At 32.1% G+C, this 26,949-nt stretch overlaps 4 protein-coding genes and 1 long non-coding RNA gene across 7 annotated transcripts; 1 reads left to right on the top strand and 4 right to left on the bottom strand.

Moving 5' to 3' along the window:
* Positions 1-6,090: 6,090 nt before the first annotated feature.
* On the bottom strand, positions 6,091-7,950 carry LOC108325569 (heat stress transcription factor A-6b). Its single transcript, XM_017558666.2, has 2 exons — positions 7,396-7,950; positions 6,091-6,935 (listed from the first exon to the last, which is right to left on the bottom strand). The coding sequence occupies exons 1-2, from the start codon at positions 7,678-7,680 to the stop codon at positions 6,210-6,212; spliced, it is 1,011 nt and encodes a 336-aa protein (XP_017414155.1). The 5' UTR covers positions 7,681-7,950; the 3' UTR covers positions 6,091-6,209.
* Positions 7,951-9,870: 1,920 nt separating this feature from the next.
* On the top strand, positions 9,871-12,338 carry LOC108325744 (uncharacterized). The gene is made up of 3 exons (XR_001831860.2): positions 9,871-10,051; positions 10,195-10,267; positions 12,026-12,338. It is a non-coding gene; the product is annotated as an uncharacterized LOC108325744 (long non-coding RNA).
* A 1,275-nt stretch (positions 12,339-13,613) lies between these two features.
* Positions 13,614-15,329, bottom strand: LOC108325428 (chlorophyllase-2). Its single transcript, XM_017558498.2, has 3 exons — positions 15,175-15,329; positions 14,929-15,083; positions 13,614-14,447 (listed from the first exon to the last, which is right to left on the bottom strand). Exons 1-3 carry the CDS (start codon positions 15,266-15,268, stop codon positions 13,770-13,772), a joined length of 927 nt encoding a protein of 308 aa, XP_017413987.1. The 5' UTR covers positions 15,269-15,329; the 3' UTR covers positions 13,614-13,769.
* Positions 15,330-16,320: 991 nt separating this feature from the next.
* On the bottom strand, positions 16,321-17,160 carry LOC108325648 (uncharacterized). The gene has a single exon (XM_017558742.2). The coding sequence runs from the start codon at positions 16,958-16,960 to the stop codon at positions 16,442-16,444; it is 519 nt and encodes a 172-aa protein (XP_017414231.1). The 5' UTR covers positions 16,961-17,160; the 3' UTR covers positions 16,321-16,441.
* A 2,748-nt stretch (positions 17,161-19,908) lies between these two features.
* Positions 19,909-24,284, bottom strand: LOC108324252 (VAN3-binding protein). 3 transcript variants are annotated; one of them, XM_017557147.2, is made up of 7 exons: positions 23,901-24,284; positions 23,194-23,313; positions 21,802-22,252; positions 21,099-21,350; positions 20,833-20,882; positions 20,578-20,635; positions 19,909-20,396 (listed from the first exon to the last, which is right to left on the bottom strand). In XM_017557147.2, the coding sequence occupies exons 1-7, from the start codon at positions 24,225-24,227 to the stop codon at positions 20,173-20,175; spliced, it is 1,482 nt and encodes a 493-aa protein (XP_017412636.1). In that variant the 5' UTR covers positions 24,228-24,284; the 3' UTR covers positions 19,909-20,172. The 3 variants fall into 3 exon arrangements, with proteins under 3 accessions (XP_017412636.1, XP_017412637.1, XP_017412638.1); XM_017557148.2 differs by having other exon boundaries at positions 23,194-23,304; XM_017557149.2 differs by having other exon boundaries at positions 23,194-23,301.
* Between the last annotated feature and the right edge of the window lie 2,665 nt (positions 24,285-26,949).

The raw sequence follows: 26,949 nt of genomic DNA, 5'->3' as shown, positions 1-26,949 counted from the left end.
TGAAGTATGAAAATTGATTATGATATGAATGTATAAAGTTATGAAACTATATGTTAAGAAATGAGTTGGAATATAAATGACTTTGGTATGAAATTTCCCCTATGATATTGTACGTTCGTCACTGAACGGTCATTGACCGTTCGGTATTTTTAGTAAACTTGGTTAGAATTGGATTCTTTCATTTGGGAAGAATCTTAGTTGAGGACGAGTGTCTTCATTTCGAACTACTTTGCACCAGAGTTCGGCCAAGCATAGTTATGTCTTGGTATTCTGTGATAAACTTAAATATATATATATATATATATATATATATATATATATATATATATATATATGTAATTGTATATTTTAGTTATTCTTAAACACTACTCCAATAGTATCTAAGTATAATTATCAAGCCTATTCTCTTTAAGTTTAGTAGCATTTGGTCTTATACCAAGTGTTCGTCCTAAGCAAGCGTTTGGTCTTACACCAGGCACTCGTTCTAGCTCCTTAAGCTAAACTTCATAATAAGAGTGTTCGTTCAAGCCCACTAGGGTTCGCTCACTATAGTGTTCAGTCTTTGACTGACATTCGGATTTCTTGATACTAAACCCAACTAAGCTAAGTTTTCATAAGCGTTTGGTTTCTTCATGGGAATTCTTCTAAGTATTTTTCTTGAAAGTTCTCTAAGTGTCTGTATACATTGGTTACGGTATAGAGCCCTAGTAATGGGCATGGTCATTTCAGTGTTCGGTTGAAGTCCTCAAGAGTCAGTTCATCTAATTGACTCACCTTGTAACTAACTTTTGTTCCATTTGTTTCTTGTGATATTTGATTTTACTTGGCTTCTTTCTCAACCCGATAGTAACCCTCTTAGTCTAAATCCATTCTGGAACTGGAGACCTCTCGGTCTCGCTCCAAGTGTTCGGTCTCGTTCTGCGTCAGGGTTGAACGTTCGGTATTTGGTATCTTTATGGATCGTTGTACGAAGTGGTTATGTGAGATGATTCTTAACGAAAAATGAAGAGATTAATATGATATGGATGATATGTGTTGGATTATGGACGAGCGTTCCGGGGAGGAACGACTCATGAATGAATATTGAGATTTGTAATGTATGAATGTGGGCATGCTAAGCTGGCGGTTCATCCTGATGTTCCGTGAGTACTCGTCCTCACGTAGAGGAGGGTAGGTCATGTGTGGGAACGGCAGGAGGTCCTAGTCCTTATGGTTAATTTGGACAGATAGGACTAACGTCGGGTGGCAACTGTTGAGGGTATCCCAGTTACTACATCACCCGGGTGCACGAACGTTGTAGCTACACAGATTTCATACAGTCCGGACAGTCTGTCTAGTATTAGGCTTTGTATGAAATTATGATGAGCTATCTTGTTTGTTTGATTTTGTGAAGTGTATGTTTATACATGAATTAAATTACATAAGCTTACCCTGTGTTGTTCCTGTCTTGTCATGTTATGTACGTCCGTCTTTGTCATTGCAATGATCATCCGTGTGGATGTGAGCAGAAGGAGACGAGCTGCTGGAAGAGGCGCTAGAGGAAGAAAACCTAGTGGAGGTTGAAGTGAAGACTGAACAGTAGAACGTTCGGTCAGTAGTTTAGTTTGAATGTAAGGTGGTCGTTCGATCACCTTCCCATTTTGATTTTATTTGATCGTTCGGTATAGGCTTTTGTAAACTGTTCGGTCAGACCTTCTTAATTTGTACAGTTTAAGTTTGTAACTCTTTCTGTAAGACCATTCGGCCATAAGCGTACGTTCGACTCTAGTATAAGACTGATCTGAATTATTATTGAATGTGATTATTCTACCTGTATTCATGAGATGTTACAATTATCCTATTTTTTAATTTTATTTTAATTAAATTGTTATATTTTAATAATTTGTTTATTTATATAAATATTTGAATTAAATTTATTTATTTTTAATGAAATAATAAATTTTATAGAACGTATAGTTATTTATTTCAAATAATATATTAAGGAATTAGTTAAATTCATTAAATTATTTTGTTTTCAATTGTTTTAAAGTTTTTTATTTTTTTATATTTTGGTATTTTTTTTTCTAAAATATTAAATTTTCTGTTTGAATGATTTGAAATATTCTGTTTGAATATTTGTTTTATAGTTATTTCTTTTATATTAAAAGAATAAAAACCAATTAATCAAATTATTAAAAGAATAAAAATCAATTAAGAAAAAAAATATATGTTTATATAAATCTTTTAAAAACCGTAAAAAGATTTTTTTTATGAAGATTAAGTTAACTGATTCTATTAAATTTTTGTATAAAAAATCATAAAAATTATACATAAATTTAAATATAATTATAAAATAATAAAAATGTAAATATAATTATGACATAATAAAAGATATATATAATCAGCATGAATGGCATTTCATATCTAAAATGAAACTTCGGATGCGGATATCCGAACCTATATGCATCGGATATTCATATCCGATGGACACTGTAATTATATTTTAATCTAAATTACTTTTATTAATTTTAATAAATTCATATAAATTAATTCATATTAATTAAAAATTATATTACTATTTATAAACATTTAAAAAATTATACATAATTTTAAAAATAATTATAAACTAATAAAATAATTAAAACTGTAATATAATTAAAGTTTTATATATAAGAAATTAAACCTGCGTCGGATACTGATATCCCAAATCTTCATCATCGGATCTTCACATCCGATTTCTACAAATTCAGATTTTCATATTGATACTTTCATTTTCAATTTTTTATATTCAAAATTAATTTTAGTACGTTCATAAAATTATTTTATATTAATTAAAAATTATATAATACATTATAATTCATACATAAAATGCCAAAAAAATTAAACTGATATAAGAACTATTGAAAATAAATTAAAACTAATATAAGAAATATATAATGTTCTTAAACAGCACATAATATGAATATAATAAAGTTTCGCATATCCAATTCTGAAGCTTCCTAAATAGATGACCACATCCGAGGACACCTGCGTCGCCTCTCCATAATCGAGTTCAATTTCGGTTTTTCATTTCATGCAAACAGATTAACGGTTTTTCATTTCATGCGTCGGAATTTAATTTTATAAAATCAATGACATAAAATTTATCCGTGTGAATATTTTATAAGTAGTTATATTCTAAGATTCGACTTTTATGTCATTGATTTTATAAATAAAATGTGGAAAAGAGATTATACAAATGATTTTGTAATTAATGATTTTATTTTTTATTTTAGTTAATTTAAGTAGGTTAGAGAGATTAGTGTTTATTTTGGTTTTATTAATATTAGTGCCGTCAAAATGAGTTGAAACCCGTGAACCAATCCGGCTCACCACAGGTTTGAGTCGGGTTGGGTTGGAAAAAATGCAAAATTTTTAATGTGAGCCAATTTTGACCCGGCTCACACGGGTTGAACCCGTGGTGGATTGGGTTAGCTCACCAATCCACATATTTTTTCTAATTAAATCAAATTAATTATTCAAATCCTATTTTTTTATTGAAATCAAATTAATTAAATTAATTATTCAAATCCTATAAAGCCTGCGTTGCTGTCTTTACAAAAGTTTCCCTATGCAAATAAAACTCTAAGATTATAGATTGGATAATATTATAGATGGAGATAAAGAAGAAGATGCTTCAAGAGAGCATAATATTGTGGATTTATCCATTCAAGACTCTAATTTAATAGATGGGTAATATTATAGATTGGATAACTCAGGAATATATCATTTGTTTTATTTTGTTTTTAGACCTATCTATAAGCATCACAGTTTTATCTTGTGCTATATATTTTTGTTAACACCTATATGTAGTTTCTTGGTCAAACGGTTGTGGATGTCTCATTAAACTAAATTGACAAAATTTTATGCTTGTAAGCTTAGAATATATATAACAATATATTTCTTTTGTTTCATTTTCTTTTATATCAATTGGTCCAATTATTACTGTTTTAATTTGATCGTCAAAGTAATATGTTATAAGAATTTCAAAAGAAGAGGGTGAAAAAAAAAATAAGTGAGCCAATGAGCCAACCCATTTAACCCACCAACTCGTGATGGATCGGGTCAAGTTCGAATTTTTTCGACTTACTAATTAATGAGTTAGATTGAATTGACTCACTAAGTAGTCAACCTATGATGGGTCGGGTCGAGTTACCTGTTTTGACATCTCTAATTAATATCATTATAAGATATAACAAAGGTGTGAAAAAAAATATTTATATTGTTAGAATGTAAAAGAAATAAAAAGTATAATAAATATAAATATAATGTTGATCCTAATATATCAAACACACAACAACAACAGAAAATATAGAATGTCCTTTTATATGGAAAAAGAATTAATTTCTAACAAGAAAGATGTAATATCATAACTATAATTTGTCAGAATATAATTTATCATTGGAAGTTAAATTTGACTCTGTCAGTTATTGCCTGTCCATGTAAACGCATTGAGAATCAAGATCAAAATTATTCTCTCTCCATTTTATATCTAGAAGATACCTTTGTCATACACACCATGTGCACTTTTATCACAAAACCAGACAACAATGAAAGCTTTTGTTACATAAGTTAACAGCATTGCAGCCTTTCGTTAACCAATCCATCAAAGAATTACTCATGCATGCATGCATTTCTCCCAGGTATGGTTAATGCACGATGATGTCACTCAAAATAGGTGCTACAAATTTCATTTTCTTTATATATGTTTTTTATATACATTTTACTCTTTGAAAATATAAGAATAAGAATGTTATTATTTTTTTATAGTTTAATATTAATAATATTTTTTTTCTATATTTATATTAATTATTCAATATTTTTTTATTTAGTGTGTATAGTATATTTTGTAAGAATATCTGATATGATATTTTTTTTATTTATATCATCTAGAAAATGATAAATTGGCATTTAATATAACTACTTCTTTTTATGCATTTATTGGTCAATCTCAATATATAAAGAGAAGAACGACACCAAAAGAAAAAATCACATTAAATATATTTTTTAGAAAATATAAAAACCTTATTAAGTAAAAATAAATAAATAAAAAGTATTGAATAAAAAAAGTTATTACTACAAATATAATATTAAACTTATTTTTTTATGACACGTTTTTAATATAAAACTAAATCGTATTTATGAATTTTTAGTTATATAAAAACTTATTCTTCCATCACACAATAAAAATAGAAATTCATCAATAATTTTTTTTGACATAATCCAAATGAGAGAAACACATGATATAAAAAAAATAAGAATAAACTCATTCTTAGAATTGTAGTGTGTATCGTAAGAGCTATTTACATTAATAAATGACAAATCATTCATATAAATAAACAAATTTAGTGATATCATTAGAACAATAATTAAATTTTGTTAAACATATAAAAGAATTTAAAGAAAAAATGTGTTGAAATTAACCGCACCAATACTCCCACGACAAAACAACTATGAATAGTTTTCACTAACGTGTTGCTATTATATATATTTTTCTTCTTCTAAAGTGAGATATATGACGTTTATAGGTAGTAAAGTAATAATGTAGCACTTTGAAAATTCTAACAGAGCTTCTATGATTGGGTGTTGTTAAAGTTGTCATGTGATTAACACTTTTGGAATATAGTAGATCGCACTACCTAGAATGGTCCTTTTACTTTGGCCTAGGATGTGCTAGAATGTAAAAGAACATAACATAATAGTTTGTTTCAAGAATATAATGTTTTTATAATATGAAAAAGTAGCCTCTTCTGGATGTGTTTGGAATGTAACCAAGACTTTCATCTTCCAATCATATTTCAACACCACAACATCCACTTTCGGGAGACAAATCATTGAAGTTAATGTACTAATATCCATACGAGTAAGGGAGATTGAGGTAGATTTAATAAAATTGAGAATTGAGGTTAAAACTTACTTCTTCCAATAGTAGTTAACTTAAATTTCAATATATTTCGTTCGTTGCTATGAAGTCTCAAGAGATTTCCAAAAGATCTTCAAATGTTCCTTCATTTTCATGTATTAAAATCTTATAGTAATCAATAACAATTCCAACTGAAGCAATTCAGGATGAACACAATACCAATAAAAAAATATATGTAAAATCTGTCACAAGATCATGTTGAAGTTATTTTTACCAAAAGTTATAAATTGATGAAAGCAAGGAATGGCAAACACAACCTTGCAGTGCATCAATAACCAAGTTCTTCAGACAACAAAGTTAAATGTTCATTATCATCATTTTCCAATGCTAGGAGATCTTCTTCAACACCCTCATTCAGAAGTTCTTCCCACAGTACTTCCTCAATGCCTTCATTTCTATTTTCATCTTCACCTCCTTTCTCCTCTTCACCACAAATGTTCTCTTGGCTTCCACTTTGTTCCTCCATTTCCATAGCAAGCTCTATGTCAGAAACCTCAAGCTCTGAAATCTCATTGTACTCCTCCTGTTCAAGTTTAACCAAAACTGAACATTCTTCAGCATCACAAATAGGCCTTCTTCTCTTGTTGGAAATAGCTTCCTCCAGCTCCTTCCTCCACTCCCTTTCTTGAACCAATTGTTGCAAGAAGTTGGGGTTCTGCATTGCCCTTGCCAAGAACTTCATCATCTGCTGCTGTTTCTGTTCAGTCTTTTTGAGCCTACTTTCCATTGATTGAAGGTGGTTTTTTGTGTTCTGCTGTTGCTGTCTAAGTTTCACCAGCTCCATCATCAGAACCTGCTTGTCACGTCTCAATCCATCGATTTCTCCATCTAATCCAAACCTCCCCACTTCAACACAATGGTCCATAGATTGTTGTGGTACCTGAGGTTGCTGACTGCTCTTCCTCCTCCTTATGATCTTCAATAGATGCCTTTGTCCTCTAAGGAAACCTTCATTAGCAAACTCCCATTTGTCAGGATCCACCTTTCTAAACCCCTACAACAACACCAAGTTCCTTCTTTTCAAATCTCACTATGGCAACAAAGAATTCAGACGGACCCAATTAATTACTAATTAATATAACACATTCATGCATTCATGGTTTTCAATAGCTGTTCACAACCTCTGTGTTGACAAGAATATATTCATTGCAGTTACTCATAATATTGTACAGTTTCATTAATCACAATGCAATCAATTCTCAGTTCAAAACGGCATGGATTCGTCATTGCAACATGAATGCAGATGAGAAGAAGTAGTCTCATTTTTCATATGGATCACAATACCACACCACGTGATCTAAACAAAACTGTTATGTGTGTACGTACATCACTATTTCCGTTCTTCATCAGAATTAAAACAGTTAATAACAATATACGATGATGTCATGTGGATCATACTATGTATATATAGTATAAGCACGTATTGAGAGAGAGAGAGGGAGTGATATACATACATAGGTGTTGAGCTGTCTGACAAAGCTGGAGAAGTTGTTGTGTTTGAAGTATTTGGGGAGAAGAGAGATGGAAAAAGCTTGAGGATCCCACACAACGAAGCTGTTGTTTGCTCTGCTCCATGAAACTATCTCATCAGTGGAAACATCATCAACTATGTCATAAGTCTTTGTGAGGAATGGTGGAGGACCACTTTCATGAAGCCCCTCAAGCGGCTGTGGAGCAACCAACCCTTCACCAGGAAACTCCTCCTTCACAATCACAGGACCATCATCGATACGATTCATATTTGGAATATTCAAACAACGATCTGGGGTGCTGAAAAACGATGGCTTTGGCTTTGATTTTTCAATGTCAAGCTCTCTCTCTCTCTCTCTCTCTCTCTCTCTCTCAACAAGGTGATGATCAGTGTCTACTATTTAGTTATCTAAAATGGAGCTGCTTTGGAGTAAAATTCAAACGAAAATTGGATTCAAAGGGTGGCACCGTAAGATAAAGAAGGAGTGTTTTGGTTTGTGATCTTACATGGATTTGGAACACAATAAGAGGTGGTTGGAAACTCTTCCGACCAGCTTTTAATAAGAATTTTATTAAAATAAAATATGAATGAGTTCATGTTTAAAAAGTTTCTTTTTTGTCTGTTACTGAAAATTATTTTTACTTTATATGTAAATTAATTTTAATTTAAAAAAATTAATTCAATTTATACATATAAATAGTATATGTTGTTTTTGTTCTTTTTCTTTTTTGCAGTTCTTTCTTTATGAAGATCACATGACTGTTTGAAAGGAACAGGACGGCAGGTGGCAACCAGATATTTCTCGTTTCAATGTTTCACTGTGTGATTTCATTAATTATTTTTAATTTTTCTTTTTTGTTTCTTTTAGATACTGATATTAAACAAGTGTTGAAAATGTGCTAGGTGTTCATTAAAGCCCATGTTGGCTTTCATATTAATGTTTACTTATTTGTATGTTTTTATTTTTTTAAATTCTTCATCAAGTTTTCAATTTCTGAATTCTTCCTTCTTCATCTTTTTTCACACGTTTTATTATCATGGTTTCAGCAATTTCTATGTATTTTGTCACCTTCTAAAAAATAATTATAAAAAAGACATTGTTTTATGTGAAGAAGTTACCATATGAATAAAAAGAAAAAAAAATATGCATTATTATAAGAGTTTGCTTGTTAAGTTTAGAGTAAGAGAATGTGGCAAGTGGTTATGTTATAAACAGAGAAGTTTCCAGAGAATTTTTTTGGATATTTCCTCTTTGGTTCTTTCTTTAATCATTGTGTTCATCTGATTTCATTTGTCTTTTTCAGATGTTCATAATTCTTATGGAAATGAGTTGTCAGAAGTTTCTGGAACTTTTGTCAAGGAAAAGATTGTAAATGGAAAAGTTAATGTTCTTAATACTTTCAACAACTTTAAATACATAGAAAAGGATTTGATGTAACAATAAAAAGTATGAGTGTTTTTGAATCTTTAGCATATAAAATGTGTATGTAACCTTTTCAATAAAATAAATTATGATTTCAACCTATTTAGACATTTATTTAAAAAATTTAAATAGAAAAATATTACTTTTTTTTATAACTACAGTAGAAGAGAGACAAACTTAGTTTTTTTTTCATACAATATATCAATTGTTTATATGAATATTATACAAATTATTAAAAATAATAATCAAAATAAATAATAATAATTATATAAAAATAAGATAAAGATAAAGATAAAGATTAGTAAAGTGAAATAAATAATAAAAATATATTCAAAAATAATTTAAGAAAAGAATAAAAATAACTTGGATTGAAATACGTAAAAAGTTATTTTAGAGAGAAAACATTTTTATTACATAGAATAAAACAGAATTATTTGCATTTTTCCTCTAAAATATATTAACTTATCAGATCGATCGTATAGTGAAAAATCTCTTTATAAAGACAAATATCTTAAAAGATAATATATAATAGAAGATTAAAAAAAAAATTATGAGTAAATGTGTGTGTTGGATATTTTCTCGTATATGTGATATAAGTAGTATTTATACTATAGATGTAAGGCTTTATAAAATATGTTTCTCAGCTTCGGATGTTCCCGACCCTTTTCACGTGTTGGAAGCTAACACTGTACAAATCAAGGAAATCTCTCTATAGAGATGCAACCGATCAAAGTAGATGAGAGGTTAGCCAAACGACCAGATGGGAAAGTTATTAGACTGATCAAAGTCATATAGGACAGTAGAACCGGCGATTCTACCTGGGAGAAGGAGGAAGAGATGAAGAAGTCATATCCTCATTTGTTTTCTGGTAAGTCCTAATTTTCGAGGACTAAAATTTTTGTTGTTTGGGAGAATGTAAGGCCTTATAAAATATAACCAAAAAGTGTGTACACGTGGCAGCATAGGATAGGTTGGGCAAAATTAGTAAAGTAAAAAGACTTAATCTCCTAAAAAAAAAAGAACCCACATCTAAATTGTGCTTCAGAAGAACGTTCCCCCTTTTCTTTCAAGCACTCTCTCTTTTCTTCCTTGCCTTGCCACTCTCTCTATTCCAACTCCAAAATCTAACCATTTGTTTCTCGAATTGAAGCTACCTAGACCTTCAGGACTCCAAGAGCTACGTTTCTACCGATTGATTTTCCGTTTTCTCCAACCGGTAAGAAAACCCCCTTTCTCGTGTGCCCTAGGATTGTAAGCATGCGATTGAACTGTTACATGCAACCCATTTCGTTTTCTTCCATAATCTAGCTTCTATTTGGTTCTAAGATTCGTTTTCCATCATCAATTGATGATTTATAGGTGACTCTAACATTTTGGGAGTGCAAGCAAGTGGTCTAGGGTTCCTACTTGAGCTTGGTTGTCTACACTAGAGGTAAGGGGAGCTAGTTCTACTCTTGATTTTACTGTGTGGAGTGAATGCATGATAAAATTTGTAGTGGTATGTTGTGGAAGCATGAACTTGGTTCTAGTTAAACTTGAAATGCATGTATGGAAGTGTGTGTTATGTGAATTTGGTGATTGATGTCTATAAACTGTTTGGAATGACTTAGAATGATGGAATTGTGTATGTTGGAACTGTTTTGGCATGAAAATTTTGTGGTAGTGCTGTTAGAAAGGAAATCAAGTGTCTTTAGGGTCAATTTTAGGCCATTTTAGAGGAAGTGAGGTAGTGATTTTGAGCAAATGAAGTCTGCAGCGTTATTGGACTGTTAGGACAGTTTTATCCACTGTATTGTGACTTGTTTGAGTCACTAAATTGGTCAAAATTAGTGCAAAGAGGTAAGATCGGGTTTTGGGTCTCTAAGTTGGGAAAAATTGGTGTTTTAGAGTTAGAAAGGAAGTGTGGTGGTCAAATTTAGAGTTAGGCATTCTTGGTGATCCTAGTCAGTTTTGGTAACTTAGGTAGGTCATGTGTGACTTAGTAGGCATGTTTAAATGGTTAAAAACCAACTCCAAGTTGTAGAATTGAATTTAGACCTCTAGGTTGATAAAATTGAAGTTGTAGAACCTAAATCAATGCATAAACACTTTATAATAATGTTAGAAAGGATTAGAATTGTTTAGGTAAGTTTAATTTAGCATGAAAGTTGATTTATGAGTGGTAGAAGTTCACCAAAATGATTAGAATTGGTAAAAGGGAGTTAGAGTTGCTCAATTATGCAGAAAAATCTGCAGAATTTAGCTTTCTCGGCAGACAAAATTCGCTTAGCGCATAGGGGGGTGCGCTGAGCGAATTATGTGTGACAGATTGAGTGTTTTTGATGTTTGTGGGGTTCTGGATGTCCGTTTTGGACGTTCTTTAGGTCATTCTGGGGGGTTTTGACCCTTCCGGAGCCATTGGTGAGGGTCTCCAAGCTTTTTGAATTACTTAAGTATTGATAATTAAAAGTCCTAAAGAAATTTGTGTTAATAAGTGATGGTTTTGTGAAAGTATGTAATGTATGAGTGGTTTTTATGACATGGTTGATGTTGTATGATGGTGTATGGGTTTGGTATGAGACAATATAGTAAGAATGCACTTGAATGACTATGAAATTTTATGTTTGATGAATCAAAGTGGTTTATGAGGTACATTTTTGATCCAAGAGGAATATCATGTGATTTAAAGTGGTCGGATTAAATATGAAATTAAGAATGTGGTGGTGGGAGGCTTCCATATGGGGGTTTATCCCTAACACTCCAACAGTCTTTCATTCTCACTTAGAGAGGATTGACGCGTGTGGTGGGAGTAGTGGGAGGTCCTAGGGTAGGCGCTATCACTGAAGGTCTATTCCGCAGTAACGGACTAGTCTTGTGTATGGTCGGGTGGAACCCCTCGGCAATGGCTTTGCAAAGCAGTAGGGGCCATCACAAGTGCACAACCCGCCCTAGCTCTACATACATTCTATGTCCGGACGTGTTTAGGAGTCTTAACATGATAGGATGCTTGCTTTAATGAGTTTTGTGAAATAAATATTTATGTTTATGATGACTTACATGTTTATGTGTGTATGGACGTTCTTGGAAATGCTAGATTGAATTGAAATTATTTGTATGTTTGTTTGAGACCTAGCTCACCCTTGCATTGTATATGTTGCATGTGTTTGTCTTCTCCCTTGCGATGATCATCCAATCCTTTGGATGTGAGCAGTAGGTGATGATGTACCATTGGAGCAAGCTTTGGAGGTTGAAGAAGACCCAGCCCCTAGTACTTAGGCCTTCTACTAGCTCTTAGTTGATTAGCGTGTTATTTTGAAAAACTCCTAGCTTTTATTTTATATAGTTCGACACTTTTGAAAAACTTTTTAGGTCTATTTAAAATTTCAATAGCCTTGTATTTTGGAGAACTTTGGAAACTTGTACTCAAGTTTGATTTTCGTTTTAATTCCCTCTATCTTTTGGATGACTGTATACATATTTAAATACTATTATCTCTATCTCTCAACTGCTTTTACATATTATAATAGCTGAATCCTATTATATTATATGTGTATATGATATTTTGGGATGTCATAATAGAAATGATGAAAATTATATTAATGTTTTGCAAATGTGAGAAAATTCCTTAACTTTTACTTTTGTAAAAAAAAGTTTTGTAAAAGATTTATAATATAGGATTTCTTAACTTAACTAATTAATCGATACCAAATTTATTTATGTTGTTGATATCTAATAGATATAGATGGTATACAATATTAGTATTTTCTCACATGAAATTAGAGATATTATTTTTAAATTTAAATTAAATGAATTTAATATTATATATAAAATTAGGTTTAGTTTGAATTGGGAATGACCCTCTCTGGATGATTTGGCTAACATTTTATTTGATTTTTATAGTTAAAGGCTAAGAAATTTACACGTAGCATCTGTTGAAGTGGAAATGTTCCATTATCTTCTACTGAAAGAAATTTAATATCTCCAAATCCAAGAAATGAATAAAAAATGGTAACGATAGATTTAGGTGAGGAGTCTTTAATGATACAATAGCCAACAGTAAATTCCAATCAAAGAACGAAATTTACCTGTGTCCCAACTTAAAGATATTTAAGACAAAATATATATTAAAATTTATATTTATTATTTATTATTATTGTTGTTGTTTTTTAAAACTAGAAATTTATATTGATGTTTCACATATTAATTTAATTCGATTTATTTAGTAAATAATGACTCAAAAAAAGTATAAAAATTAAATGTAAGCTGATTTATTTTAGTTTTAATTTTAATATAAAATTTAACAAAAACAGCATTTTACAGTTTGGTTTAAATTCTACAAGAAAAGCTGTTAAATATTTATAATACAAATTTTTCATGTAAAAAAGATATGTTACGAATCTTTAGTGTTCGTACTAACTTCAGTGTTCTCTTGCTTGATAGAAAAAGAAAAAGAAAATAGAATGTAATTAAAAAATATTTTGCTGAAAAATTAAGAAAATATTATTACAATAATTTTGGGAGAGATAGTAGTATTTTATTTTATTTTTATTATTAATATTAATTTTGTTTTAAAAATAAGATTTGGAAACAATTATAATCTCTAATATAATCAATTATGGGAGATTACTAAAAACTTAAAACATGAATGCAGAGTAACATATATAAAAACCAAAACTTTGGAATCAATTTTACTATAGAAAATTTCAAATAACATGACTTCAACTACAATCGTCTATGGTTACTGGTTTTAATGTCTGTCAAATAGTTCTATCTGAGTTAGAAAAAGACTAAATGCAGTATAAAAGAAAGAACAATTTATTAATATGTTGCTCATGATGATGCAAACTTCACTTGTAACTCTAACATATGTGTAGATGTGTAACTCAGAAGTTGAGTCATATGTTATAAGTGTGATGATAGCAGAAATATATGATCCACATCTTCTGCTGTGAATTTTACAGATAAGAATCAAATTTGAAGTCCAATGACAGACTCACATGGCTGTCTCTGATAGCCAATAAGTCCCCATGATCATCATGGAAGTATGCTTTCAAGAATGCAACAATGACTCCTCCAACAAACTTTCTCATTGGTTTTCTTGACTCTCCATTTTTGCATAAACAATATGTAGCTTTCCCTCTGATTCCCTTGGTATCATCATCTAGCATGTCAGAGTGGCCGTAATCCTTGGCGACAAAATACCATGCAGGTTTCTTACACTCACTGAAGAAATTCTCATGGTTGACACCCTTAGGTGCACAAGGAGGAAACAAGGGGTTCCTTTTCACTTCACCCAGACCTGACCCTATGACCATCACTGGCATGTCAAAATCAAATGAGTGAGGAACATAGGAGAGAACTGCTGGGGGAGTTTGCTTTCCTTTGTCCATTCCATCAACTGGGTCCACTCCTATCAAGGCTGAAAACTTTATATCAGTGCTGATGTTTACTTTCCTCAGAGAAAGAGCAAATGCTGTTTTGCCTCCACGACTATGCCCAGAAAGTGCTATCTTCTTCAAGTTTGGTATTACATTTGCTGGAAGAAACTTGCAGAGTCCTTGTGATAGCCAATTTGTTATTGCAGCTGCAGAATGAATCTCATCACTTGTATCTGGTCCTGCCACTGTGTACAACTGTCAAACGCAGACAACACTCAAATTAACCTTTCATTCCAACAGATACATACCATTAGTAGTTATCAAGAAACAATCAAATCAATGCCATTCCATGACAAAGGGAAACAAACCAATTTGTTTGCAAAGATGTCATCATGACTTCTTCCTCAACAACAAAATCAGGCCTACTTTCTAATGATTTTCCATAATTATGAAGCTTAGGATAATCCTGATGATGATTGAAAAGAATAATTTCTGCTATTCCTGTGTTTATTATAACCTACTCATTTTCATCATGCTTTTCTGAGAAATAATAATCCCAAATCTATTTTCCCAATTGGGGATTGAAAGGATAAGGTATCACAGGAGACAAGGGTGAAGTTAGTCAAATGCTTATACTCAATTCGATTAAATACTCTAAGATAGCATGGTCAACCACTGAGATATTGTTGAGTAAAAGATTTTGTCATAACTACTGCTACATGAAATGGTAACTGACCTGCGGAGCAATGACAATGAATCCATGAGAAGCGACATGTTGTATTAGCTGAGAATAGAAGAAGTTGTAAAGAAGATAGCCATGTAAGAACATCAGAAGAGGGAATTCTCCAGCTTCAAGAGGAGTGGCAATCAAGAGAGGTTTTGGTGGTGGAACTGAACGCAGAAAAAGAATAAAATGTTACACAGAGAACTCAGTTTTTAGTAAAGAAAAATTGCAGTAAAAGTTAAGGGAAGCATAGCGTACTATTGTTCTGTGTACATGACTCAGATTCCACCCTTAAAATCTCGGTTGTGTACTCTCCAATGTCAAAGACACTGCTAGATGAATAAGAACACATAACTGAAAATTGAGCTTCTGCTAAGTTTTTGCTGCAGAATTAGATGACAAACTTGTGGCTTTTATACAGCCTTGTCACCTTTAGTTTCTTTTGGATATTTTGGTTTGGCTGAATATGATATTTTACTTTTGTTCCACTTTTAGTGGACCAAAGACCCAAGAACATGTTTGAGGCTAAAGATTCTTTATACACAACAAATTAATGGGGCTTTGTTATTTCCACCCCCTCTTTTGTTAACTTCACGCCTTTTATTTCCTGTATTTTTTTTACAAAATACTGTATATAAACATGTTTTCATTAAGAGAAATACAAAACAGAATTATATATATATATAACCAGCGACTCCAACATATGATTAAAGAATAATGTGCAGACTATTAGTTTTAATTGTGTGTTAATACATGTTAAATGAATTTCATTTTACTTGTAAATTGAGTTTTTGTTGACAAATATATAATAAATCTGTGATATAAAATAAATTTTTATCGATAATTGATAACAGTGAGAGAGGTACAATCTTTTTATCTAAGAGATAAAAATACAACACTCAAATTACAAACATAAAATTAATATTTTAAAATATATGAAAAATTATAATTGTAAAAAAATATGTCACAAGTTCTACATTAATTTATCCCAATGAGATAAGTCTAATAAAAATGAATTTAAGAAATATTATTACACATATCTTAAAACTCAAAGAACATATACATTTGAAAAATATAAAAAACAAATCTTAACTTTAATTTTTTTTTATTCCTTCTTTAAAAAATAATGTGAAATATGTTCACGACCTATTCTATTTATGGTAGATATTCTATTTTTTTTTTAACGTTTACAAAAAAACATAATAAATACTGTTGTTCTGATGAAACTAGTTACGTTTTCTATAATTACCTTATCTAATATTATTAGTTTAAAAATTTACTCTATTATAACATTTTTTTCTTAAAATAAAACGGTTATGTTATTATAAAATTATTATTACATTATTATAAGAAAGTTTGATAATCTAATTTCTGAAGATTTGGATTGATGATGACAAACATAGAGAAGGAATTGATAAACATGTTGAAATGAAGGAACCAAAAAGAAGAACATTAAGGGAAAATTTTCTAAAAACAAATGACATCCCATTAATGTTCATTCATGTTACGAGGTTGAGCCAAGGAATCACTTAACAGCAACGACCTTAAGATTTGGAACATAAACAGCTTCTTCATTTCTCTGAGAAGGGCTTCGCCAAAACCCAGACCCGTAAAACCTCTCCCACATCTCTTTCTCCAGCTCCACCACGTCCGAGTCCTTCTCCGCTTCGCTCCGCCGCCGAAGCGCCGCCACGTCCTCCTCGTCCTCGCTGCACAGCGGGTACACCCGCCCAGCGCCCATGATGTCGTCGCAGCATCCGCACGAGCACCGCCGCGAGTGCGTCACCATCTCTAACCCCACGCTCTTGCTCCGCAGATGCCGTCGCTTCCGCCGCAGCGCCTTCTGGCAGAGTCTCGTCGGCACCTTGTACATCGCTAGATACATCATGTTCGCCAACCCGAACGAGAAGCAGCAGCACACGGCGGCGGTACCGCCCACCGCCTCCCCTAGCCTCGTCCCCGTCTGGGGGAAGCTCTGGCTCTGCTGCAGCAGCGGCTGCCGCGGGCGAGACACTGCCGACCGAAGAACAACCTTTTTCGACATAACTGTCGTAGCCGCTACCTGACAGCTGTTTTCAGTTATTTAGTTTTTTTTTTCTTTTTCTCGTATCCTTCTTTCTTCGGCTTCCAGTGATAGTCCTCACGGTTGGTATGGTGTGGATGATTCTTTAACAAGTTGAAGAAAGAAGGGAGAAAAAGATTCATGAGAGAAAGGTTTTATCTTTTTCCTTGTGGGTGGCCATGGCCATGGGAAACCAGGTGCAGAAATGGTGAATTAAGAAAGTCACATATATAGAAAAAAAATTGTTTTTTTATAGGAAATTTAATTTTTGGGAGATGATGATTAAGCTAAGATGTAGGAGGAGATAAATAAGGTGTTAATTGAGGGTGTTTTCTAGGGTTTATAGTGGAAGTTGATGGAAATAGATGTTAACCTAGAAATAGGAGTTTTCACCAAAATGACAACTGTGTATGAAGAAAATTATTTTGATGGTTTTCACTCAATGTAGTTTTCTTTTTTTTTTTTGTTAAATTTGTGTTACAATAATTTAGAATTGTTGTTTGTTAAAATTCAAGTTATGGATAAAATTTAAATCATCTTCTCTATTTTTTTTTGGTTTTGATAGTTAACTCCTTTCGAATAAAAGATAATTCAGATTTTAACATTTTCACATTAAGTATTTTTTTCAAAATTAAAAACTCAATAGTATCTTTCTTAAAAAAATAAGATTTCAAATGATTTATAATTTATAATTATTAATTTATAATTTCTTATCATCACGATTGATATCAAAATGTTATCTTTTAGGATGCATATTTACTTACTTTATTAGAATCAAATTGAATTATTTCTCTCTACTCAAGGAAGTCTGAAACTTCAAACGGTGGACCAGTAAAATGGAGAAAAGCCCAGCCCAACCACAAATTAATTGTCTCAGCCCATGAATGGTCTTGTCCTGTTTAGACACCAAACAAACATGGTGTTCGCAACACAATACACAACTGAATAAAGTCTCATTGTCTAGTTCAGTGGAAAAAAAAAACTAATATTTGTTTTTACTACTAATATCCAAAGTACTAAAATTATATTGAACAGTATTAATGTAAATGTTTTAATCATTTATTAAACAATAATTTTGGTTATTAAAATTAACTAGATATGAATGATTATTATAAAGTTTATGCTTCGATAACAACTGTGTTTTTCAATTCCTCCTATATTACTTATTCATTAGACAGAATATTATGAATTATTTTCAATTTAAATAAGTATTTATAAAGCTATCATTTTTAACAAGTAAAAACATGCAAATTGTTGCACATTTGTATTCAGTAATAAAAACACTAATTAACTATTTGTGCTAAAAAAATAAATGATATTTCCAATACAAATAGTAGTTATGTAATATTATAAATACTATTAATCTACCTTGCTACATGAGTATGAAAGACAAGGATAATAATTTAAAACTTTGAAATGGTGTAAATAAACAGAAAAAAAAATTACGGGACAAATATTAAATTCATGCATTATATAAAAAAAATTAAAATCATCAAAAATTAAAATTTTATAAAAATGAAAAACAAAGAAATTATTTTGAAAAGATTAAAGTCAAACTTGTGAAGACATAGAAAATGGTAGTTTATAAGTGATGATGGTTTAAAAATAACGATATTCGATTATTTTAATATTAGAGTAATGTATTAATTCAAGGATTCAGCTTTAAAAGTTATCATGACACTCTAATAACCATTCCATCTTAGGTAAAGAAGGTATGTGGTGAGGAGTAGTAGAAGATCTTAGTCTATGCTCTAGTGTTCTTTTTGTATAAATCGTGTTCATGGATTAATCTTGTGTGGTAGCTTGGAGGGTTGGAAAAGAAAAGTTGTACAACTTGCTATAGTCTAACATCAATACATATATCTGGATTTGTCAAATCTAGAATTTATATGTATGTTTAGGTTTGATTTGGTTTGGAAATTAATTGTGTTATATGATGTTTTATAATTGTATGATTTGATTCTTTTGATATTATTTTACTCTTGTTGTTTTTATTGTCTGTTTTTTCTTTTGCAATGATCACTTAAATGATGTAAGTATAGGAAAATGTCTTTCCAACTAATCCAGCATGGGATTCGGATGAAGCGATGGTATAGTTAGATTTTTGTTAATCTAAGTGTAAACTTTCTTCTTAAGAAATCTCTAAGTTTTTTTTTTTTTGTTGATTATTTTCTTTAGTAGGTTTACACTACTAAAATGGGATAGTACAAAACTCCCAAATATATTTTAAGTATAACTAAATTAAAAAGCACAATGTACTACACATTATATATTTTTAACTTAAATATATTTGTAAAATCATTAATTTGTATTACAATTGTTCATGAAAAACATTTTAATGTAACTAGTTTAAAAAATTGACCACAAAAGTTGTATCGTAATATTTAATTTTATTATTCAATGTTAACAATGTGTGAATCTCACTCACTTGAAGTCATGATTGACAATGAAGCAAAAGAGTATTTTTATTCCCTAGCTAGGTTTGCACACCAAGTCACTAAAACTTTATGAAAACCATTTAGAGAAGGGGAAAATAAAAGAGGCTTTAAATTTGAACTTACCACATGTTGAAGTAAAGTTACCAATTATTTACATGTTAAGTCATTCTCAGGTATATTTGGCAAGGCATATTGTATATCTTTTAAGCACTTTACTTTAAACAAAGAAAACACAATGTGAAGAGGAATATAATCCAAAACAATGATGACTATCTCACAATCCTTAAACTATTTCTCGGGATCCAATGAGGGAAAGCTCAGATCAACATGTATAAACAAAAGACATAGATCATCAACCTTTGTCTTTATCTTCAATGCTACACTTCACTCAAATCTCACTCTTTCTTTTCTTCTTTTCTTTTGACTACCTTTGGTCTAAGATACTTACTCGCTTTAACTTCTTTCCAAATCAGCAAAAGAACAACACCAATGTTCACATGATTTTCTCCAACTTTTCCCATTCAAAAAATACATAAAAATATCCAAAAGAAAGAAAGAAAACCCTCATATAACATAATTGGAACTTCATTTCAATTTTTTACATTTGGATCAAACCCCCAACCCCGTCAAGTATCAAAAGATATACTACCATGTTCATTAGATCATTATCATCATCAATCATACAAGCAAGGATCATCCCTTTTCCCTTTCCCTTTACCCTTTTCCCTTTTCCCAAATCCCAAAATTTCTTCACAATCAAACGTTACATATTCTGTTTCTGTTGTTCCTCTCAGCAGCAATAGATAGAAGCCTTGACACACCCTGAGTCCACACATCGTACTCTCTCTGATTTCTGCACTCAAATTCAACAACACCACGCATCACTGTTTTCAAACCAAAGTAGCGACGGTTCTCTCCACCTTCAAGCAAGTGGCGACCGGGCCATGCAGGCATGTCTTTGATCACTCCAAGCACCACATCTGTGCAATATTTTCAAAAAAGGGGTTTGGAATTAAACTTAAAGAACAAACCTTTTGATTCTTTTCCTACTTTAAAGACCACAACTTTCACAAATCCCCAAACCGGACCAAGACCCACCTCCATTTCAGTTAAATTATTTCAAGAGTCGGACAAAAAAGTAAACCAAAATCAAAGACTCACTCTTCTTCTTTTTTGTGATGGTCCCAGCAACGTGCCTGCTCTTCATCTTCACCATAACCTGAGAGCACAAAAAGAGCCTCCAAAGGGTTACCACCACTTGCAGATTTCTCGGAAAACTAAAACTTCATCTCATCCCTTCACATCACATCATTCTAAGCGCCCTCACTTTTCAACTTTTTTTCATACTCTTAATTGATCACCAAATAATTGTTTATCTAATACATGATTTCGAACAAAGTAAACAAAAAGTCGCACCTGGTTCATCCTGTTTATGTAAACGGATACAATTTTCCAATGCAGTTCACCTGCAAGAGCAACAACCGATTCTCAAATCAAATCATTTCCTAATCATCATACAAGGAAGAAACACAAGACATTTAAAAATAACACCACAGAATCTGCTTTACTAATGTCTTTTTACTCCACAGACACAAAACACAAAACATGCCAAATTGTAACAAACGTTCTGAATCAAACAAAGTAAAATAACACGACAGAAATGTAAATTTCAGAAAATATACCGGTGCGTGTGCGTTTGAGAAGTTCACAACCTCTGGCCAGCAATTCTCTGCTGCAGATACCCAAGAAGTTTTCTTCTGGCACAATTTCACCACTGAAGCTACTATTAGAGCTGCCATTACTACCGCTACCGTTACCTCCGCCGCCACCGCCGCCACCACCGCCACCCAAATTCTTCTCCACAGGAATCACGGCTGCTATATTCCAAACCTCCTTAAGGACCCTCGCTTTCAACGTGGCAGCACCGCGTAAAGCTGCAAAATCAGGCCACAGACACCATGCTCAACACAAAAGCATCAGAACCCCACAAAAAAATTCCTATGTAGGGACAGAAACAGATCCATTTTGAAAACAAGAACTAATGTTAACTGCAAATATTGTATGAACATCAGAATAAGATAATATAAAGCTGTCCTATGTCAGGATATATTTCCAAAAATGCTAGTACAAAACAAGGAATAAAAACAATAATTGAGAGAAAATTCATTCACTTAAGTTTTTTTTATTTGGTTCTTCTAAATTTGAGAAAGTGTGAAGTAAGTAAAAGTGAAAAATAATTACCACAAAATCAATAATCTCCGACCCTTTGAAGTCAAGTGCATTACAGTTAAATAAATTCAAAATAATTATCCAATTATAACGTTAAAATTTTCACGATAAAGCAGTTAAAGTGAATGTCATTTGTTTCTATTGTCATGCGGATACCTGTGGCTGCAGCTGCCGTCAACGTCGTGATGTCGCCGGCGGACCTCACGTTCACGGCGGAGCTGACCACCGAGGCCAGGTGGTCGCGCTCGGCACCCATGGCCTCGGCCGCCTCCACACACTGGGCTGCCACCAGAGTGGCCGCCGATGCCACCGCCATGTGAGTCTTTGCCATCTGCTCGTCCTTTCCGGAACCGGAAGAGGCGGCAGTGCCGGCGGCGATGGCAGCAACTGCGGCAGCGACGCCAGCAACCGAAACAGCAGCGTGGAGCTGAGCATTGTGCGCCCTGGTCTCCTCCTTTTTCTTCTCCTTCCTGTCCTTCAGCCACCTCCCCACTGTCTTACCACCGCCTGCGGCGGCGGCGGCGGCAGCGCCGCCGGCACCCCAGTATTGACCATTGAGACCGGTGATGATGCTGGTGGCGTTGTGGTTGTTGTTCGAACGGTTATACTGCAGAGAAAAAATTTCATGTGGTGGGCCATTCTTAGCAACAACATAGACAAGCAACCAACAAATTGTTTTGCAACATCAACTTTGTGTGTTTCACAATGGATCTTGTCGTGTCAGTGAAAATATTCTGTGTCTATTTCCAAATCACTAATTCCTTATCAATATTTGTAAATATTTTAGTACCAAGTTAATAAAAATTGTTAACATTAGTCTCTGCTGTTCTGAACAAAAGAACAAGGTAAACAACCTTGGCGTGGCAGAGTCCAAAATTGTACTTATCTCCATTTATATTTTCGTCTGTGCCTATGGTTAACTTATGTTCAATCCTTTTTTCCAATTTTTCCTCATAGGGTGGTCCATCAGCTATTAATGCAACCCAATAGGAAATTTTTTTTTCAGGCATGATCAGGAATCAGAAGAATGGTTATTGTTGGTGGTTTTCACCAATTTCACAAAGAAGGGGGACCACTGAGTAACCTTGTAACTGAAATTGCAATGGAAACAAAAAAAAACACAGCTTTTGGAATTGTAAACCTAACGAAATAATTGAAACACTAAGAAGCACGAGGATTCCGAAGCAAAAATTGTTCATTTTTTGCCGGGCTAAAAACACTATTTTCCGTTAACTAGTTTGTGATTTATTGAATTTTTTTAGCGGGCAGTGGAAAAATAAGCAAAAACAAAACAAGTACTAACTAGTTTGTTTGTTTTGTTTGCAGTGAAGAGATAAAAGCAAAGGACTCTCTCCATGTTTGTTCTGTTTTGTTGGTAAGAGAGAAAGCTGAAACTACATGGTGGGTTTGGTTGGTTGGTTGGTTTGGTCCAAGTGTGCAGTGATATCAGTGTTCGTGCTTTGCACCAAACAAAAAAGTGTAACTCCATTAAAAAAAAAAACATGTTTGTCGGTTCAGAGAGAGAAAGAGAGGGAGAGACATAGTTACCTTGAAATCGTCAATCTCAGAAGGGGAAACCGGGGGGCTGTCTGTCAGGGAGCCATTAAGAGGGCCACTGCTGTGAGAGAGCCTTCCTGAGGTCCTTGGCGATACCTCCTGCTGACCAAACTCAAAACCACCCATTCTGCTTCAGTCTTTTGTCACCATTAACACACAAAAATTGAAGACTACTGATACAAACATATTCAAATTAAGGATATCTGTTCAAATGACATTTCCTAAATTTAAGTTTATAAGTTATTTAATCTAGGCTTAATCATTCATATATCTATAACCAAACAAATTTAATTTTTACACATCCTATTTTTTTTAGCTTCCACAAATTTTGACAATAAAAGCTAAAAAGTTCAAAAACTATATATCCATGAACTGAAAAAGTTAAAATGTCTAAAATAGATTAAGTTTAATGTAAAAACTAAGAAAAAATCTGTATATCAACAGATACCAAAAGAAAAAAAAATCAAACTAATTACAGTGATCTTGAAATTTTTACAGTACCAACACTGGTACAGAAAAAAACGATTTCCTTCATTGAATTCAAACACTAATATGCCCCTACTTAGCAACTAACACATTGAAATCTCTACGAAAAAAACTGGGATAATTTAATTTTGTTATTCTCTTTTCTACATAGAAGTAGTTGCAGAGAGAAGAAAGAGAAGATGAAGTAAGAATGGAAGAGTGAGTGAGCATACGGAGTGAGACATGATACGATCCATAATCATCTGCGAGGTCTCAGAGGAAGCAAAGGAGAACGGGTTGCCAGAAACAGTGGCGGATTCTTCAACTTCTCCCGCTATGTCTTCGAGTATCACAGACGCATTAGAATTGTTGGAACAGAGGTTAAGGTGGTTGTTGTTGTTGTTGGTTTTGGAACAAGGTGGAAGCTGTTGAGACGAAGAGAGAGCCTTGGAGACTTCCATCGCGGAGGCGCTCCACGACCGCGAGAGGAACTCCATGGGGTCACGGGGAGCCGTGCTGTGAAACGGGTCGGGTCTCCACGCGGGTCGCTCATTTTCCATTATCGGGTTCGGGTTTTGAAGAAACGAAGATGAAGAGGTTTTGTTTTGTTCAGAGAATCAGAGAGGTTTTAAAGAAGAAGAAGGGAGCGGAAATAAGAAGTTCTATTAAAAGAGCACGGAGACATGTGACAACCGTTGATCTTTGTCAGGACTTGATCAACGGGTCTCGTTTCTCGATGCCATCATGCAAATTATACCCTACCACACTTCATAAAAGATACAAAGAAGGGGAATTTTTGACAAAGGAAAAAAGTGAGGGGAAAAACATGTTAAATAGGAAGATTAATTAGAAGTTTTAATTGATTTAGTAATTTATTTATATAATCAAATAAAAATCAATAAAAAAAATAACCTTTGGTGTTTCACTCACAATTGTGGTAAAAAAAAATGGATCTTTTTTCAAGTTCTGAAAAGGAAAAAAAAAAAACACCATAGATGAGTTCTACTTTATACCTAAGTTAATAAAATCAAAGAATTCAGGATAAGATTAAAGGGTCTTTGATTTGAACCCCTTTTTTTGGTTAAAGTGAGAAAGTGTTTCTATTTGATTTTCTCAAATCCCATGTTGATACCTTTTTTATATCAAGACTAGATTATTTGTATGCAAAACTAAGCTGTCAATTTAAATGCTGTAAAAAAAGGTTAATAAATTTATTTTATTTTATGAAATATAGTTGATAAATTTAGTATATCTGTTAGTTTGAATTTTATTTTTTGCAACCTTATTTTTTCTGAAAATAAAAAAGAAAATGATAAATAAGATGGATGAGATATTTGTCTTTTGCATGTGGGTCCTTTAATGTACAGAAAAAATGGTACCATATTATTCGTTGACAGAGGCAATGCAATGCAACTCTGTTTCTGCTAACGATTGTGCAGATGCCACTCACACAAAAACAAAACAATCACAGTGATTTTCATAATTGCCAAAATCAATTTCACCTATCTTTTGTAATGGACACTGTATTTTATTTTATCATTTCATTCAATTATAAATCATTTCTTACTTTTTCATACTATATATATAATTTTTATTTACTTTTGTTTCAATTATAAATCATTTAATTTTTAATTAATTTTTTAATACATTAAAAATTTGACATGTTTGACGAGCAAAATACATGCAAGTTTAATTCTCTGACAGCGTCTTGATCACTGATCTGAGATCTGAGTTTGGAGCATTGCTCTCACAGTTTACCAAAACATGAATTCACTGCAGGAGGAACATGACACTGTGAATGTATAAAGCTACGTAGGACACATTGATGTTTTAGCATTTACTACAACATTAATGAATCGTTCACTATACTGCACCATTCTTGGATGGTCACGAGTTCCCAGCAAAGAAAGAGGGGACAAGGATGTTACAGTTGCATGAAGCAGAAGTGTCTCATGAAATAGTTTTAGGTTTTGAGCATGCATGACATGAGAGCTTCTGATTAGAAACATCCATCACTCTAACTGTTCATCCAGCCAGCTTGTCCATTAATGAGATTCCTTTCTCTGGGTTTAAACCTAGATCCATATATATTAATCTATGTCCTCACCACCCTGTTCGTGTTCCTGCTCACCCTTTCTTTTTCATTCTTAATTATTTCATTTATAATAAATTTTTAACACCTTTTTTTTTTGCCTGGTCAATTTGGATCTTTCGATCATTATTTAAAATTATTTATTTTATTAAAGTATCATTTTTAAACTATTTCAAATAAAAGTTTATAAAAGAATTAGGTATTAATTAGAAATTTTTACAATCAAACAATTCTTCACACTTTTTTTTCTAGTACACTTTTTTTTCTAGTATACTTAAGTCGCTTTAAATATATTTTAGTTGAATTTTTCTTCATTTTCGACTATATGAACGAATACCTGTCAAATACGTTATAACGTTCAAATAATTATAGATTTTGAGACAAATTTATCATTAGTAAAGTAAAGTTGTAATCATAGCTCAATACTAATAACTAAAACTTACTACTAATTTTTATTAGAGATTGTATTTAAGGTTACTTAGTTTTATTGTTTATCTGTCCAACCAACCAAAGATATAAATCATACAGGTATATCATATAATAAATATATAAATAAATATAAATTTTATTTTATAAATTAATTTGATAAGGTTAAATTAATTTTAAAAGTTTGTGGTTTTAATCTATTATCAAAATCATAAATTAGCGAGTTTATTTCGACAAAGTTTCATGTTTAATAAATTTATTATTTCGTCTAATAATATCAAATTTAGTCTCACGTTTTAATATAAATAATACATCAACATATACAGAAAATCAATTTATAATATTTATTGTTAACATCATCTTTAAATTCAGGTTTAAAAGTTAAACAAATTATTACCTGTGGACATATTTTCGATGTTTTTAATCAACTTTGACTTAAAGAAAATCGTCATTAATTCAAAATTTGTGCAATACCTATATTTATTAACCAATGACACTAAATAAAATAGTTGTATTTAAATTTACATTGGAATTATGTTAATTTTTAATATACTTTTATTAAAGCATATTTGATATGGATATATAATGTTGAATCTATTTCTGGTTACATTGTCCACCTGCCACACGAATGGAAAAGGAAAATGGTGGAACAGTATTGATAATGATTCATCTCTGGTTGAATATATATTTTTTGCATTATCGTCAAAACGTACGTACGTGTGAGTACATCCCAATTGATGAACTTGTTTGCATTGATAATTCAA

This window comes from Vigna angularis, chromosome 3 (assembly GCF_016808095.1).
Source record: "Vigna angularis cultivar LongXiaoDou No.4 chromosome 3, ASM1680809v1, whole genome shotgun sequence".
NCBI lineage: Eukaryota > Viridiplantae > Streptophyta > Magnoliopsida > Fabales > Fabaceae > Vigna > Vigna angularis.
The sequence above is the reverse complement of the archived record's forward strand: the minus strand, read 5'-3'. Positions and strand labels throughout refer to the sequence as shown.

What these genes read in the sequence shown, in the direction of transcription:
- LOC108325569 (XM_017558666.2), bottom strand. Translation starts at nt 7,680, where the DNA reads ATGAATCGTATCGATGATGGTCCTGTGATTGTGAAGGAGGAGTTTCCT. An exon ending in TCAGACAGCTCAACACCTAT is followed by an intron (nt 6,936 to 7,395) that starts GTATGTATATCA and finishes GTGTTGTTGTAG; the next exon opens with GGGTTTAGAAAGGTGGATCC.
- LOC108325428 (XM_017558498.2), bottom strand. Translation starts at nt 15,268, where the DNA reads ATGTGTTCTTATTCATCTAGCAGTGTCTTTGACATTGGAGAGTACACA. An exon ending in GTCATGTACACAGAACAATA is followed by an intron (nt 15,084 to 15,174) that starts GTACGCTATGCT and finishes TTCTGCGTTCAG; the next exon opens with TTCCACCACCAAAACCTCTC. An exon ending in TCATTGTCATTGCTCCGCAG is followed by an intron (nt 14,448 to 14,928) that starts GTCAGTTACCAT and finishes TGCGTTTGACAG; the next exon opens with TTGTACACAGTGGCAGGACC.
- LOC108325648 (XM_017558742.2), bottom strand. Translation starts at nt 16,960, where the DNA reads ATGTCGAAAAAGGTTGTTCTTCGGTCGGCAGTGTCTCGCCCGCGGCAG.
- LOC108324252 (XM_017557147.2), bottom strand. Translation starts at nt 24,227, where the DNA reads ATGGAAAATGAGCGACCCGCGTGGAGACCCGACCCGTTTCACAGCACG. An exon ending in GACGGCAGCTGCAGCCACAG is followed by an intron (nt 21,351 to 21,801) that starts GTATCCGCATGA and finishes CTGATTTTGCAG; the next exon opens with CTTTACGCGGTGCTGCCACG. An exon ending in ACATAAACAGGATGAACCAG is followed by an intron (nt 20,636 to 20,832) that starts GTGCGACTTTTT and finishes TTGTGCTCTCAG; the next exon opens with GTTATGGTGAAGATGAAGAG.